Source organism: Camelus bactrianus, chromosome 16 (assembly GCF_048773025.1).
Source record: "Camelus bactrianus isolate YW-2024 breed Bactrian camel chromosome 16, ASM4877302v1, whole genome shotgun sequence".
NCBI classification, from domain to species: domain Eukaryota; kingdom Metazoa; phylum Chordata; class Mammalia; order Artiodactyla; family Camelidae; genus Camelus; species Camelus bactrianus.
In genome coordinates, this window is record NC_133554.1 from 15,925,716 (window position 1) to 15,943,541 (window position 17,826).

General features: G+C 43.2%; 1 protein-coding gene across 5 annotated transcripts; it reads left to right on the plus strand.

The window, feature by feature from the left end:
* The first annotated feature begins 523 nt into the window (after window positions 1-523).
* On the plus strand, window positions 524-16,153 carry VEZF1 (vascular endothelial zinc finger 1). 5 transcript variants are annotated; one of them, XM_074342742.1, is made up of 7 exons: window positions 524-858; window positions 3,467-3,687; window positions 5,618-6,312; window positions 7,066-7,129; window positions 8,235-8,436; window positions 9,580-9,735; window positions 12,779-16,153. In XM_074342742.1, exons 2-7 carry the CDS (start codon window positions 3,682-3,684, stop codon window positions 13,204-13,206), a joined length of 1,551 nt encoding a protein of 516 aa, XP_074198843.1. In that variant the 5' UTR covers window positions 524-858; window positions 3,467-3,681; the 3' UTR covers window positions 13,207-16,153. The 5 variants fall into 5 exon arrangements, with proteins under 5 accessions (XP_074198843.1, XP_074198841.1, XP_074198842.1 ...); XM_074342740.1 differs by lacking the exon at window positions 3,467-3,687 and having other exon boundaries at window positions 526-858; XM_074342741.1 differs by lacking the exon at window positions 3,467-3,687 and having other exon boundaries at window positions 530-858; window positions 8,253-8,436.
* Window positions 16,154-17,826: the final 1,673 nt, after the last annotated feature.

Here is a 17,826-nt window from a genome sequence, read left to right on the forward strand (position 1 = left end):
CTTTTACCCAAGAATAACCCAGCAATGACATCTCTACGCGTGGGAAGTGTTTCCCTCCGCACAGGGAGGATCTGAGGCTGCACCCCAGTGGGATTCCCTGCTTGAGTTGGAAGGCCGCTCAGAGTTAGATGCATATCATAGCACGAACGCGGAAGGTTTCGCTGGGATGAAATAGCTGAAACGAGAGACGCTCCAAGTCGAAGGGGCTTTCCCCAATCTGGAGGTGGGGGTTGTGCTGCGCATAAGGGACTGAAGAGCCGGGTGACCGCCGTGGCCTATGCCTTCCGCTCAGGGTCTGATAGGGACGCGATGCTGCTGGGCACCAGGTTTGAGTCACGGGAGCCGGCCCCGCCGTGCCCAGCGAGCCGGCGCCAGACCCTGGCGTCCTCCATCTTCTCTCCTGAGCTCCCCCTGCTCCAGCTGCCTGAGCCACGGACCGCAGCACCACACACCCCCGCGGGGGGGGACGCCGCGCCCCATCCCCGCCCCCAGCCCCACCCCAGCCCCCCCGCGGGGACCCTGACCCCACCGCCAGCGGGCACTGGCTGAGCTCCGAGGCGGCAAGCCGGCCGCGAAGACGCCCGGGAGGGGTCCGGGCCACTGGGGGCGGCGGCGGCCGGGTCGGGGCTCCCCCCCCGCCCGCGCTCGCCGCGGCGGTGGTGCGTCCCGGAGGTTACCGGAAGTGGCCGCGCTCGGCGCTGCCATGTTGAGGAGCCGCCGTTGCCGCTGCCGCCGCCGCCGCCGCCGCTTTGTTGTCGCCTCCTCCGGCTGAGGAGGCTCCCCGAGCGGGGGGAGTGGGGAGGAGGGGGGTCGGCCGCCGCAGCCATGGAGGCCAACTGGACCGCGTTCCTGTTCCAGGTACTGGGGGCCCCCCCGGGGGGGCACGGGGGGGACAGGGGGGCCGGGCCCCGGGCTGGCGGGCGGGCGGGCGGGCGCTCCTCCCCTCCCTCCCGGCTCCGCTCTCCGGCCCGGCCTTAATCCCCCTTTGTTTTTCCGCCCGCCCGCCCCGCCGGAGCGGGGCTGCTGAGGTGAAAGGAGGCGGCCTCACGGGGTGCGGGGGAGAGAGCAGGCCTCGGGGTGAACCCCGGGCCCCCCCAGCACACACACGCACACGCACACACCCTTCCCTCCCGCCCTGAAGGGGAAGGGAGGAGGCCAGTCGCTGTCACCACCCGCGGCCCAGAGAAAGGAGGGCGCCGGGCCGCTGGATAGCGCGGTCCGCTTGGCCACGGCGCGCCGGGCCCGGGCCCGCACCGTGGGGTGAGGGGGGTCCCTAGTGTTAGTTCCCCCCCACTTCATCCATCTTTCGCTCGCTCTCCCTCCTTTTCACCTCCCTCTCCGCTTTTTGTGTGTGTGCGTGTTGACTTTCTGACCCCCCCATCCCCGCGAGTAGCGAGTGTCCCTGGGCTCCCCGCCACTCCCCCTTCCCGCCGCCCCCCCATGTTTACCCAGTTGGGGGGGTGTTATGAATGTGTATGCTCTCCCCAAACTTTTTCACCGGATTTATGTTTTTTCTTTCCCAAGCCTCTGCCGAGCCTTGGCAGCTGACACCCTCTCCCTCTGTCCAGCTCTCCCGCCGTCCCATTCAGCCCGGGGAATCCCCCGGCCGGGGGGGTGGGCACGGGGGCGGCCGGGACTCCGGGAGGCCCCACCTTCTCCCGGGGCGCCTTTCTCTCTCGTCCCACCTCGAACGTTTCCTCCAACCAAGTGGGGGAGACGGCAAGTGGAGAGAGCAAACAAAGTCCGCTTACAAAGCCCCCAGATGAGTCATTCATGGGGTGTTGGTCTTCACTTTTTGGAAGAAACTTGAAGGTGACTGTAGCCGATACGCTGGCAGTTCTCTTGCCCGCCCACTTTAGGAGGGGACCCCTATTTAGAAGACCGAGAACTTTTTTTTTTTTTTCTTCCTCTGCTTCGTTTCTTTGCAAACGAACCAGTTAGTGGGCAGTAGTGATGAGCTCACGGGGAAACTTCGGAACCAGAGGAGGTTAGGAAGCTCGTCACTTTAAGTGCATTCTTCCCGCCTCTCTTAGTTATTTTCCTTCTTTGAATAACTTCGTGAAATCCCAAACGCGTAGCTTGGGCGCTTGAGACCTTTTGGAGCTAACCAGGAACGGATGCAGAATTTTCAAATAATCCTCCCAGCCACTGGACCTATCCCAGTGGAGTTAATAAAGGGAGCTGGTTAATTCAAACACTGCCTATTTCGTAGGGGTGGTTTATTGTTTTAAGACATATTCTTTAAAATGTGAGTAATTTGATTTTCAAGTAATTGTTGGAATATATTCGGGCTTCTTAAAATTGAATATATTCAAAATTACAGAATTCACTGACTTGGCCCTTTTTTCATTCTGAGCTAGTACTGTGCTTTGATGAGCTTGATAATGTGATAAGTCAACTTAAAAATGCTGGAAAAGATGTGGTATATAACTAACTAGCATCCAGGTTGGTGTAAAGGTGGCAAATGCCCTCTCTAGAAAAAGCTTTCAAATGGTCATTTTAAAATATGGAATTAATGGGTCAGTGAAGTGATTTTCACATGAGGGATGGTTTAGATTTACCATATTAAACGTGTTCTCTATAAACTTCATGGAGATTGAAAAAAATGAGAGTTCTTTATATGAGGGGAAAACCTGTAATTAATTTTTGGGAAACTAGCTAAAAAATCTTTTGGAATACTTTTATTACTTCTTTCCTGGATAAAGCAAATGCCAAGCATTTATTGATCAACTTTTTAATTAGATTTTTATATTATTCAATTTTTTTCAGCTACTAAAATCTTTTTTTCCACCTGATGGAGAAGTGTGAAAGCTAATATTTGATCCTGGGCTTGGCAATGTGTGCAGTGAAAATTGTTGGAAAACTTATAATTTAGAGCCGAGGACAGTTGAATGGGTAAAGAGAATATTTCAGTCTTTTCTCTGGAAAGGTATGAATAGACTTACTCAGTTCCAGTTTTAAGTAATTTTCACTGGGGAAATAAGAGAGTTAAAGTCTCTCATTTGTTTTCTGGACCATCCCATTGAATTTATATTTTAAAACAGTTTAATACCTGCTTGATTTCCAAGTAACCTGGTGGAAAGTGAAAGCCATAGCTGTTAAAATGTTTGATGGATGATTCTCCTAACAGGACATTCAAGATATGACTCACTGATGCTAATTTCTTTCAGTACAAAATCTTTTATCCTCTGGCACTGGAGATTTCATGGTGCCATATCCTACCACCCTGGGTGATGAAATAACATTTCTGTTTTATTTTTGTTTCTTGCCGTCCCCAGAAAAAGGAAAGCTTGGGCAGGGTTTCAAAAAAAAAAGAGCCTTGTAATTGAAAGAGATGGGAGATAAAATTAAAACTTTGTTTTGATGATGCTAGTCAAATAAAAGTCTACCCAGAAGTTATATATTTTTAAAAATCACTTAACTCAAGGCAGGCAATGGTTGTTATTTTACTCTGTCTCTCCCCCAGAGAACAAGTTGGGGAAACCCAGTTCCCCTCTTAGAAGGCTTCATATAGAAGTGTGGGGATCCTAGGAATCCTCAGAAAGTGATTCCCGTAGTGGTCGAGGCCTCCTACAGCATTTCACCCAAGAAGCAGGGACCTGGTGTGACCCTCGTGTGAGAGTGAGCTTCAGCAATGCTGTAAAAATACTTTATGTTGCCACAGACATCTGAATTGGTAAAATGGCAGTAAGTGCTTTTAGTACTCCATCGAACTAATGGTTGTTTAGAATTGAAAAATGCCTCTAAACACTGTAAGTCTGAACTTTGTCCAGAAGATTTGTGTTCCCTATTATCTGATCTGTTAGCCTTTGAAATTGTATATCTTGAGCTATCTTCAGCTATTAACTGTTTGTATACTGTATGGAAACTTGGGTGTCCTACAGCCAGGTTGGAAAGGGGGTTAGATCAGAGTCCAAATTCTATAAAGTTTCTACCAATGTTACTTGGGTAGCGCCTGATAGTTCCAGGAGCTCCATAAATTAAATTAAAAGTGGACTGTAATTCAGTGTGAGCACTAAGTCCAGAAAGATACTCATAAGTAAGCATACAATTTCTATTGAGTACTTCCAGGACTCAAAGGGAGATTCAGTCAGAATTATTACATTGCAAGTGGTAATTCTGGATACCACACCTCCTAATGATTTGGGGGAGTCTGGTTCCAGGCTTAGCTGTTTTAGCTGTTGTCCTGCCATCAAGTAAACATCGAGCAACGTGTAGTAGATGTTTTTGTCTGTTGGGGGCGGGGGGAGGGGAAGCTCTGTGTGAGTGTGTCTGTCTCCGTGTTTTTTTTCTCCTTAATAGAGTTAACTGCAGGTCTTAAGATTATACAGTGAGAAGGGTAAAAAAGTGTCTAGAGCTTCTAAGATGATGGGATAGACCCTTCCTAGGACATTGTATGCTTAAAATATTTGGAACTCTTACCTCTGAGTGCCTGTATCCTTTTAGGATTACAAAACTCAAGCACAGGAGCTTGGGCTCACTGTCAAGAGTTTCAAAAATAATGTCGATCAAGTACAACATACTAGGAAGAACTATTTCAGGAATTTTTTCCCCATCATTTCCTAAATGTTTATCAGTATGGAGGTGTGGAGAATTTTGGAAGAATCAAAAAACCAAGAGAGTAACTCCTCATAAATACCAAGAACCTGATCCACAGTGAAATTTTGGTTTCAGTGCAGCTAAAGAAAATTTCCAGGCAGTGGCCAGCCCCCAATTTTGGAGTGGAGCAGCACATTATAACAGCAAATGTCTGATACTTTAATGAAATCTACAACTGCTGGAAGAAGATGAAAATGAAAGGAATTTTAATAATTTATAGTTTATTTCCTCTTACTAGTCTGTCTGAGAGAGTTGAGGGTTTGAACAGCTAGTGTTGCTAAAGGATATAGACTTTAGTGTAAGAGTACATGAACTGAGAAACAACGGGCAGGTGTTCTGCTGTGAGCTGCCTTCACAAATGCCTTCCAGGTTGATTAATTGCAGGTTTCATTTCAATCAAATCTTCAGTAGAGTTAAGTGAAAACTTTCAAAGTAAACTTAACAACTGGCATATGTATTCAGAGAACTAGATTCTTTTTGTCACTTAGCAACAGCCTCTTTCCTCAGTCACTAACGGTTTTCTGATGGAAAGGGAGAGACACAATGCATTACTTTTTCTAGGTAAAGTAGACAAGTAGATGACTACTTGTATATATGTGTTTGTATGTGAGTGTGTGTTTTGTGCATTAGTGTTATAAGGTACTGTTAAATACTTAAGTCTGGAGGGTAATTTTTTGACAAGTTATTTAAACTTGGTTTTGACACTGACAGACTAATGCAAAGTGACTTCATCAGCTGCTGTGTCCCTTATGAACCAGGGTGGTGTGTAGTTTATTCAGCTGTTTGAGAGCAAGATCACCGTCAGCAGCGTATTCGCAAAAGTTTTGTGTCTGTGCAGTGATTTTAATGCTTTGTATTGGGAGCTCTGAGAGTACCTAGGTGATTGCTGGATCTCTGCTGCAGAGAGTAGCTTGTAGGCTCTTTGATTGTTTGTTCTGGTCTCTGTTGTCTGAAGCATGTTGAATTTTGAAGGTCATTATGAGAGGCTAGTTTCTGAAGTGTAAATGTTTGGTTTTAGGCCCATGAAGCCTCCCATCACCAACAGCAGGCAGCACAGAACAGCTTGCTGCCCCTCCTGAGCTCTGCTGTGGAGCCCCCTGATCAGAAACCATTGCTTCCAATACCAATAACTCAGAAACCTCAGGCTGCTCCAGAAACATTAAAGGATGCCATTGGGATTAAAAAAGAAAAACCCAAAACTTCCTTTGTGTGCACTTACTGCAGTAAAGCTTTCAGGGACAGCTATCACCTGAGGCGCCACGAGTCCTGCCACACAGGCATCAAGTTGGTGTCCCGGCCAAAGAAAACCCCCACCACGGTGGTTCCCCTTATCTCCACCATCGCTGGGGACAGCAGCCGAACTTCGTTGGTCTCAACCATTGCAGGCATCTTGTCAACAGTCACTACATCTTCCTCGGGCACCAACCCCAGCAGCAGTGCCAGCACCACAGCTATGCCCGTGACCCAGTCTGTCAAGAAACCCAGTAAGCCTGTCAAGAAGAACCATGCTTGTGAGATGTGTGGGAAGGCCTTCCGAGACGTGTACCACCTCAATCGGCACAAGCTCTCCCATTCGGACGAAAAGCCTTTCGAGTGTCCTATTTGTAATCAGCGCTTCAAGAGGAAGGACCGGATGACTTACCATGTGAGGTCTCATGAAGGAGGCATCACCAAACCCTATACTTGCAGTGTTTGTGGGAAAGGCTTCTCGAGGTACTGCATTTTGCTTTGCTTTTTTCCATTATGGTTTCAGTGTGATCTCTGTGTAATCTAAAAGGTTTATGTGAGAATAGGTATGTGCAGGCTTGTGTTGTTAGAGGAGATTGGTGACAGATGAAGTATTATACCTTCAGGTCTAATTTCAGTTTGGTGTGGTTGACAAGTGGTGACGTAGTGATTAACTTATTTCATTTAAAGAGTACCTTGATGGACTCAGGCCTTCATTTGGCACATAAGTACTTCTTACCAAAGCTGCAAAACCATCAGTTTTCAATTCAGTTGGGTGACTAGACATGAGGTTCACTGCACAAAACAAAGAAACATATCCTGAAAGTTGGCATGACCTTGGATACTCTTGAAGTTTTTAAGAGAACATTTTTTCCACTTTTCTGTGGTTACTAACATTTCACTAATTTTCATTTTTAAAAGCCTTTTAAAGTTAATATAGTACAAGTTGTCTCTGGCAAGTGTTCGGACTATACTTTGGGTATTTTGTCCTTGTAAAGAATAAAGACCTAATATGGTTTAATGTTGACTAGGAGAGAAAATTAACAGGTAAAGGACTAAGACTTTTGATTATGGTAAGAGAGGTAAGGAGACTTGCACGGGGGGCGGGGGAGTTGGTAATTCTGCTAGCTTTCTTTAAAATGTCCCCCACCCAAATCTGCCAAGCATGTAAACATCACAGTAAGTAGCATTTCTCTGTGTGTGTTCCATTACATCTTCTCTTGAAACTCTCTTTCACAGGCCTGACCACTTAAGCTGTCACGTAAAACATGTCCATTCAACAGAAAGACCCTTCAAATGCCAAGTAAGAGTTAAAATGACTTATCCTTAGTGTAGCACTTAATGCACATTATCCAGAAGATCTGAGCCAATCAAATCTCACCGTTTTTAAATAGTCTTAAAATCACTGACTTGAATAAATGTGGTCCATTTGAATTCTAGTTTTATAAAATATAAATGACAGCTTCTGTTTCTGTGAGACAAGATCATTTGAAAATGTAAATATGCTGTTTTTGTGAAGCTACATTTCCGTTTCCTTGGGCAACAGTATTTATTGTTATATAAAAAAACATTTATTGTCTTTGCAAAGGTCGCTGTGTATTTGAAATGAATAAACGAATGAAATGCTTTAAATTAATTTCTGGGCTGATGGTTGAGGTTGTTTTAAATGCAGTAGAAGAAAGTATGAATTTTCTCCCAAATGTTATCACTTACTGGATTTTTCTCTGATATTGGCAAATTGGAGCATTTTCCAGTTGTTTAAAAATCTACTCGTGTTAATGATTTTATTTTATATAAGTTGTGATATTGAAAATGTTAAGAAAAAAATGTTAAGAATCTTGCTAAAGCAAATGACTGTTTTAGGCATCAGTAATTCTGGTTTGTTGCTGAAAATCTTTTTGTGCTCCTTGTAGTTAAATTTGTTAATGACTGATTTTATTAAGTAAATGATTTGAATTCTAAGAAAAATTCAGTTGGAGGAAGGAAGCTAGTGTCACTTAGTAAGCACCTACTATGTGTGAGGCCTTGGGCCAGGCTCTTAATCCACCAGTAATTTTGTGAGGTAGGTATTATTGTCCTCATTACAGATGAAGAAAAAAATTCGGACAGGTTAGCTAACTTGCTCAGTATCACACTGTTTAGTGATTGAGGGAGCTGGATTTAAATCCAGGTTTAAATGACTCTGAAGCTCACATCTTTTCACTACTCTGTTGATATTTTTTTTCTCCCCCCCCCAAATTTGTAAGAGTCTAAAATTCACCAAATGTTTTGTTAAGAGTACAGTTCTAGGTAACACATGCCATGAAAATTCAGCTAATTCAGTCTGCTTGCTGACATGGATAGGTTAATACCTAGAATATAACGTACTTTAAAATGAGTAGAACAGGATAGTCTATATTTAAAAAAAGTTTTCCTCCCTCATGCAGACGTGCACTGCTGCCTTTGCCACCAAAGACAGACTGCGGACACACATGGTGCGCCACGAAGGCAAGGTATCCTGTAACATCTGCGGAAAGCTCCTGAGTGCAGCATACATCACCAGCCACTTAAAGACGCACGGGCAGAGCCAAAGCATCAACTGTAATACATGTAAACAAGGCATCAGTAAAAGTAGGTGACACTTCAAATTTTTTTTTTTTTCATTTTGGATTGACAGAATCTAGATGTTTTTATAATGTATTGAAGGTATTTTTCACTTGTGTTCTCAGGACTATATTAATGTTCATTTTATGTGTTTCCTCCTGTTACTAAAGTATGCAGACATGCATCAAAAGAGAGTGTATATTAATTTGGAAATACACTTTACATGCATGTTTGCAGATGGTATTGATAAATTCTCCACTGATTTTGCTTTTAATCTTGTACTTGGCTACTAATAACACCCATGTTAAAAGAGCACATTTTCCCTGCAGCTATTTTTCAATCTGTCTCTTCTTCTATGGGGTTTGAATTAAAAGCTCTAGTGTGTTAGAATTGTGGCAACAGAAGGCTACTAGGAAGCTGCGTCTCCTGCTTGGCAGTTTGAATTGTTTTTATTTAATGTTAGGAAGATTCTCAAGCTCAAGTGCCACCGAACTCCTGATTGTGTTAATAACATGTCCTTAATAACCTAAGGATAAAAGCAGTGTTAAATAAGCTTACTTTTCAAACCCAAATCTACAGAGAAATAGGATATCATATCCATTTGAAGTGTTAAATATTTTGCTTACCATAAATTCAGAGTTGAAGGTAGACTATCCACGGGCTTGTGGATAAAGTTCATCACTTGTGTTTACCCAGGTTTTTTGTTTAAGATCTCCCCTACCACCAGAAAAAAGTGTAATCTTTCATTTTTGCTTCTTTGTAAGTACATTAGGTTTATTATCTAGCGTGTCAGACTTCATACAAATTTACTTTTAGTGTACATTGTTGTGGTCAAGTAACCAGGTATATGTTGGATACTTCGATGAACATTAATTATTCTGTGCTAAAATTACCCAAGTTCCATTCTAAAAGATACTTGCTTTTTAATGTAGCAAAGAATTCTTTTCTTTTTTACATTGGTTTTCCCTAGCTCTAGATTTTTAAAATTTACCTAGTTGACCAATATAGACAGAAGCAGCAAACAAGATGCACTGTAGTAAAAACTGTCCAGTCAAATGGTAACAATCAGAGGGGTTGTGAGGAGTCAGAGTATCTGAAGTTTCCGATTTTGAAAAGATAGCTGCACTTTTTCAAGGTAAATGGAGTGTTTCTGGTTTGTCTTGGGGGCAGCATGCATGAGCGAGGAGACCAGCAGCCAGAAGCAGCAGCAGCAGCAGCAACAGCAGCAGCAGCAGCAGCAGCAGCAGCAGCACGTGAGCAGCTGGCCGGGGAAGCAGGTGGAGACACTGAGGCTGTGGGAAGAAGCTGTCAAAGCAAGGAAGAAAGGTAAGACGAGGCTGCCAGCGCTCCGCGCGTGGCTGGAGGAGTGCGTCCCTGAGGTACGCTGAGTGGGCAACGTCACAGCCACCGCGAGGAGAGCACTTTGTGGACATACTGTATATGCTGGGAAACACCTGGTAAAGTTATTGGCAACAAAGCTTCCAAGCTTCCAGATAAATTTTTTTACTAGGAAATAAAAATTCTCGGTATTTCTTGTCATGTTGTTTCTCTTGGTTTACTTTTTTGTTACAAATTTGGAGCCAGATTTGGCCCTTTGCTCAGTATGCCCAGAGTCCCTTTTTTATGCTTATTTTTGTGTCAGCCTCCATGCATTAAGGGCTCTTTTTTCCTTTGTTTCTAAAATACTCCCACTTTCAGAGGTAGGTGAACTTATCCTTGTGTGTATGAAAGTTCATTTTCTTACAACTGCTATTTTCTGCTCTTTAGTGTTCTTCCTGAATTGTCTTCTTTTTTACGTGTTTCAGACTTCGTAATGCTGCTGCCTTTTCTCTTGGTCTCACCCTTAATCTCATTCAGTCTGTCACTGGGGCTGGCATTAGCTTAACATGAACGTATGTCAGTTGTTAGTGACTTGACTGTAATTGTTATTAAAATTGAGAATGGTTTGTTTTTCTCCCACATACATCCTGTAAAGAATCAGTTGGTATATCAGTTTTCAAAACAGCTTTTTAACTTACTAATTGTAGCTTTGGCTTCTGGACTCTTGTGCAGCCATTTCAGTTAAATCATTTTGACAGTTTATCATCAGCCACAGGACAGATTTCCTAAATTCCATTTTTCCTCCCTCATCCCTGTCATGTCTTACTGTTTACTTTAAATGTATAAGGAATCCTCTGCATGTAGACTCTGCTGTAATTCCTCTGCTGTGTAGTTTCTTCCATTCTTTGCTTTCATGTAGTGTGACTGTCCTCTTCCTCAGATCCCTTCCAAACATCCCGGACTTGGATAAAGATAAAAGGAATAGCACTCTTTTCATATACATCTGGCACTGGAGGAAAAGAGTGCAGCAGTTCAGATAGGCTTCCCCCTCTGCCTCAGGTGCTGCTTATTCCTGTCTTCCAAATGATTATTTGTCATTATTTTGACAAAATGTTTTGTATCAGGAGTAGGGGTGGAGAAGTGGGGGGTAGGAGAGAAATATTTATATGTGTTTATAGGCTATGATAATTGCATAGTGAGTTGAAAGCATATTATGAAGGATGTTTTACTTAAGAAGTAAAAGTACTTAAGTTACAGAAAAGAGTAAGGTTAGATTAAAAAGAAAACGTGGGAGGAGAGGTGGGGAGATGGCACATGGGAGAGCGAAAACTCGTTTGGTGGAAGCAATATTTTTAGCAATGCTACCATCACCTCGAAAGTGAGTTGGTTTTCTTCCTCATTCTCTTTTTTTCTGCACCCTTCTGTTTGGTATTGTATTTCAGTGTGCTTGCACAATAAGTCTCAGTTGTTCAACTCATCTTCTGACCCCCATGAAACAAAATGCTATTGTATTCCCATTTGTAGCGTGGATCTCTTTGGAAACGATCTCTGATGTTAGAAACTCATGTTAGTGAATACCACATTTGTGGGGAGAAGAGACTCCTGACCTGAAAACCTGAACATAAATCAGCACGTCCCTTAAATTTGGGGCTTAAATAAGGTAACCTAAGTTTCCAAACCTGGATGACAATCATATCATCACCTCAGGAGCTTTTTAAAAATACGGATTTCCCAGGTTCCGTCTAAATCACAGGATTGAATTTTCTGGGAAGCCATTAAAAAAAAAATCCCCCTGGATAAATGATTTTGATCATCAGCCAGGTTTGGGAATCCCTGATGTGGAGCATGGAGTAATGCTGAGGTTCCATCATACTGATCAAGAAAGGGCTGCTCATCGACTCAGGGGTCCACCTGAGGTGATTTGACCCATGTGTGTCATGTGTGCAACCCTCTATCTTTATGTCTCAAATGCATTTTTTCATTTTGACACCAGGTCACAGCCAGCACCCCCATCTGTCTTGTTACTGCTCTTTTCTGACACACCAGCAGGTGGTGCTGAATTTTGTTGAGGGGTGGGGCTGGGGGGGTGTCACCTCTGAGGGAAGTTTCCTTAAGAAGTGCCCAGGCTTTGTTGATAACAAGGACCCAGGTCCCCCCAACTCACTGCCAGCTCTCCTAGCCTGGTTAGTCCTGCTTGGTATGGTTGGTGGTGTGTGTAATATGTGCAGTTAAATGACAGGCATAAAGTATGTGATTATGTCAGCATCAGAAAGGGAAAAAGAAGCGGGAGTTGGGAGAAGAACGTGAAACTACGAGGGACGCATATTCTTTCTTAATGTAGTTAAGAAACAACCACAAACAACAGAATTATTTAACTGAAATGATTTTTGTAAGACTGAAATAAGCGGATGATACTAAAATAGCTTATTAATCCCTGCTTAATGGATTTTTAAAACAACAGAATATGGCTTCACTTCTGAGAAGGCTTTAGAATACATAGCACGGAGGACACACACCTTACTGCTAGTTACCGTGTGCCTTCTGAGAAGACTTTTCTGATTATCTGTTATTGTGTGACCGTCGCCCACTCTGTGTAAACAAGTCTGCTCGCCTGGCTTTCAGATGCTTAGCTCTTCCCAGGAAAGTCTTTAGAACTCAGAGGAACTCCGTGAAGTGGTAGTGAGAGTACTTAGCCCTACGTGATATCTCTGCCCCCTAGAGTGCCTTGCAGAAATTAACTGATGTTCCCAGCCTCACTGTGAGGTAGGTGAGTAAATCCAAACTCGAAACCAGAAGCACCTAGGCTAAACAAGTTGCCTAAGTCCTTGTGGGAGGCAAAGCATCAGAAAAGAGATCCGCTCTCATGCTGGGATTCCTGGTCCCCAGTCTTGTGCTCAGAAGGATCCTCCCTTCTTGTTGACCACGGGGTAGAAAACTGTAATTTAATTTATTAAATGTTTGTCCTTTTTAATTAAAAGAAGTTGATTCAGAAACTGAATTGTGTTCACTGTTTTGAGAGTCTAAAGGCCCTTTTGTCTTCTTATTTTAGAAGCTGCTAACCTGTGCCAAACCTCCACGGCTGCTACGACACCTGTGACTCTCACTACTCCATTCAATATAACGTCCTCTGTGTCGTCTGGGACTATGTCAAACCCAGTCACAGTGGCAGCTGCAATGAGCATGAGAAGTCCAGTAAATGTTTCAAGTGCAGTTAATATAACCAGCCCAATGAACATAGGGCACCCTGTAACTATAACCAGTCCATTATCCATGACCTCTCCTTTAACACTCACTACCCCAGTCAACCTCCCCACCCCTGTCACTGCTCCAGTGAATATAGCACACCCTGTCACGATCACGTCTCCGATGAACCTGCCCACGCCTATGACGTTAGCCGCCCCTCTCAATATAGCAATGAGGCCTGTAGAGAGCATGCCTTTCTTACCCCAAGCTTTGCCTACATCACCACCTTGGTAAACAGTATTATAAAGTCAAAATATGGGTTAAAGTAAATATTTACCAGCAACTTACTTTTAGTTTATTAAAGCAAAAAGTAAACCATGAAATTGGGAGATTTCATTACATTAGTTAAAAAATAGTGTAGTAGCATTTTTCTCCAATTTGGCTGGGATTGTTCAAAGTAGGGTGTGTATGTCACATATCACTGGACCACTTTAGTTTAATCAGAAATTCCTTTTAGCTGACAGCATTGCTTAAACAGGATAGTAGTTGGCAAGATGAAATGCCCAAATTAAAACCAATCATAAAAAAGCAAAACCCATTTCAAAATAAGAAAAATAAGCATTTGTTTCTAATCCCAAGAAATCGTTTTATTCTAAACACTAGCAGAGCTCCTCTCCCCATATGGTCAAGGTGGATGGCTGATTTTAACCTGAAGTTCTAACTCCACAGATTGAGAGCTAGTGTAGAATTGTCTGTGTTTATTGTTTTTATGAGTAAATACACGCATTGTCATAATAAAATGCATTTCAGAGAATATGCATTTTACCTTTGGGAATATGTTAATTTCAGGCAGCATTCCCTATGGGAAAGGTGATACCAGCTCTGATATGCAAAGCATATGGTAATTTATCATTCTAACGTCAACATATAATAGGGATTGTGACCTGATATTTGGAGATGTAAATATTGCTCAGCATACTAATCCTGATGGAATATAGCATTGTAGTTGACTTTTTTAAAAAATTAAAAAAAAAAAAAACCAAAATATACAAATAGTGTTTTGGTAAGAAAAGGCCGCAGCTGACAGGAGAAGTCAAGTGTGCGGACAGGCCGACTCCAGCAGACAGAGGCCGTGGGACTCCTATTAAGGAGCCGAGGAGTGCTTTGGAACAGTTGAAATATATTGCTTTAAATTGGAAGACGCTGGAGGCACTGGGATGTAATATGCCCCTCTCTCTCCCAATCAGAGCCTGTTGATGTTTCAACAGGGAAAGATGTGTTAGTTGCTCACTAGAGTTTATGTCTTATATTAAATTGTATACAGTTTTTATTCTAACCACTAACTAGGTAGTATGCCCCTTCAGAACAAGCAGAGTGTATCTTTTTTAAATTTCTCCTTCCATTTCTTAATCAAGTATTGTGCAGATTTGTTCAACTTTGTAAATATGGACATCACTTTTTTTTTCCTTTGAAAAAAACACTTGTATCCGCTTTGTGGGGTTTTCAGGGAGACAGCTGTCTGCACTCCCTGCAGACGCCCAGCAATGATAGTGCACGTTAAGACATGTGCTTTTTATTTCTTAGCAGGATGTTTTATCTCTGTACATAAAGTAGAAACCAAAAGCTAGGGAAACAGATACTCTACGCCATCATGCCACACATTTAATGTTTTTAAAGCATCGTGTTTTTTAAAAAACAATACTAAAACCAAGACGCTGTGATTTTTTTTTAAGTTGCAATTATGTTTTTGGTTTTTTCTTTTTTAATCTTGCAGTTAAGAGAAATGGAAATTAGTTGTGTTAATCTTGCAGAATGTTTGCAGGACTGACTATCAAACTGGATGACTTCCATTTATACCCCACTGTGTCAGTTCAAGCATCAAAATACCTTGCGTCTGAGGCAGACTTCCTACATCAGGGACAGGTATCTGTGTGTCATTATACAAAATAGTTCGAGGGGGTTCAACTACATAGTAAAAAATAAAATAAATAGTACTTAGTGTAAAATAATTTTATAAATGATCTTTTTGTACTTTAGGACATTAAATTGTACAACTTTTGTATATATAAAAGCTTAGGAACTTTCTGTTTAGCAGGAAGGCAACACATTCCTACACTTTTAATGTATATGTTTGTTATAATGTCCATGTAAACATGCCCTATGTTTGTGCCTTTTAATTAGTTTGTCTCAATAAACAAAATGTAGAGAAAAATATGTAGCTATGACTTTGTTACAACTGTTCTTATCCACAGTACCAAGATGGTTTGTTTTTAATATGTAGAGCATTATGTGTGGACTACTGGAAGGACTCGCGTACGGAAGGCCCGGGCATGGCCCTGCTGAGGCCTGGACTGGGCAGGCAGTGGCCATGTTTGGAGGAAGCCCACATTTCCTGGTATGCAGCCCCAGGACCAGGTTCTGGCTCTGCCTGCTGGGCCTGTTGTCTCTCTGTGGCTGGGCTGCCAGTCACAACCCTTCATGATTGAGACAGCCCAGGCTTCCTCCACAGTGGCCCAAGGAGCAGTCCTCAGTGGGGGCAGGTGTGGGCCCTACCCCCAGGCTAGAGTGTGGTCGTCAGAACCCTGAAAGTATTAGTTCTTTAAAAAAAAAAAAGATATATACTAGAAATGATTGTTTTATCAATTCATTGTATAATAAACAGGAGTGAGACTTCATTGTATGACTTCAGTTAAAATGCTATTTTGTATGCATTCTTTATTCACTTAAGAAGCTTGTCTGCAATAACAAAGCCACGTCGTGTCTTTTGGGAGGGAGAGAGTTGGCAGGATGAGGGTGGCAGTGGGCCACTGAAGGGGGGGCGCCAAGTAGGTTGTGTGGTAAAATTCTCCTGTGTCTTGGAACTGGAATTGAGTTTTGATGCTGATGAACTGATTCAACCAAGTGTTGAAGGCACGACGGCCACCGCTCATGGAAAATCAGAGAGTTTTTTTTCCCTTCTGGTTGTAACCTGGTTGAGAGCTTCCCCTTTATCAGCTCGGCAGCTAAACAGCTGTACTAGATAATCCTCAAATCCGACATCCAGCCTGTTATGCTGTAGGGCTCGTTGCTCGGCCTGCATTTGCCTTTTATTGTGTATCCGTTTCCCTCCTAAGGTGTGCTCCTAAACGAAGGTTTCTGTGTAAGCAGATGATTTTTCCTGTCAATACCAGCACTGTATTACTAACATGCAAAAACTGCAGATTTATTTTGACAAATTAAAGTTAACCGGTCACAAATGTTATGATGGATTGCTTAATACCTCAGAAGCTTCACCAGTTCACTGTGATGATAGAGAAATTTTTGAAGCACTGCTTCTCCAGGTGTACACATCTTGGTATTGGGCTGGAGAGAGAGCGAGGGACTAATGTCAGGCTGGCTTGTATTGAGATACCACTGAGAAGGGAGGGTGGAAATGCCCCAGACAGGCTGCAGGAAGACAAGGACCCCACCAGTCAGCTTGAGTGAAGTCCAGAGAAGATGAGTTTAAAATATTTCTTTTCATACCCTAAACCCAGTTTCTTTACTTGAAAAGTCTGGGTCCCCTACCCATTTGGATCCACTAGCTGTCTACTGAATACCAACAAGGTACCAGGCACCGCTAGGCACTGAAGGGCATATAAAGGTGATGAAGAAGACATGGTTGCTGCCTCCAAGGACGCTGTTAAGAGAGAGATGACAAGTACCCAAGTAACAGTATCACCAAACAGCAAATCAAGATGGATCTGACAATTCATTTAAAGAAAAAGTTTGGATACCTACATCTGTTTTATATAGAATTGAGGCTTTCCAAACTTCCTCTGATAGTTGCTTTAGTCTCTTTATTGACTCAGTGAAAACAGCTGGAGGAGGAGTTCCTTATGTTGTTTTTGTCTGAGAATGGGAAGTGTTACTTCACCGAGCTGCTGGTTAATCTTACCGTCCTGGCTGTCCAGGTGTCTCCACTCCTCGAGGGGCCCTGCAGTTAATCCTCTCTGGAGAGACCTGGGTTGGGGATGTAGAGGGGATAGCCGAGGTTTCCCCTGTAATGTCCTCAAGGATTGTTGGACTACAAAACAGTCCAGTGTGTTCATGGACTGGTAATCACTTTCCCCTCCCTGGCCTAATAAATCTGGCCTGCAGTCTTGTCCTCTCCATTTCTTCCTTAAAGACTTGCAGCCTGAAAGAATGCCATTTGTCCCCATTTGGGCCTATAAATCTCGCCCACAGCTGATCTGACCCTGGCAGATTACTGGATAATCTCCCGCTGTCTTGTGAAAGTAGCAGGGCAGGCAGATCAGTGTGTAATGGTTCAGGGCTGAATACTGACTGGGTTTGTGCACTGATCTGGACTCCACCTTCTCTTGGCTGCTCACTTTTGGGCAATGAAGGCTCATGTTGTTCCCAAGAAAGGAATGGAGGGAGGGCCAGGAGCTCTGCATTGGATCTTTGTGTGATCTAGCCCTTCCCTAGGATTAATCCATCAAGGGTTGGCTAGTTAGCTGTCCCCTTCCCAAGACAGGAACTTGACCCAGATCTTGGCCCTGGACCATGGGGATGAAGAATACTTCCCTTTACGAAAACTGGCCTGTCATGGTAAGGGGATGGATTTTCACACTTGAGATTCTGTATCACCAACTGACTTGCATCATCATCTCAGGATTTTTCTTCATCCCTGATGATCTTTAAGTTGATATCCCACCTCCTTCCCAACCCCTAAATATCTCTTTGAAGAGTACACAGAATAAGAATTTTAAGATCTCTATTCTTACGGGAGTGAATCCTTTCTGATGTATGTAACTGCCAACTATGCAGGAAGAATTCTCTGGGGGTGTTTTTGTAAATTCACATTGTTTATGCAGTTCTCTCAAAGTGAAGTCCACCTTCATTTGGCTGCATCAGCCCCTTCACCCCAATGTCATTTCCCCCTAAGTACAG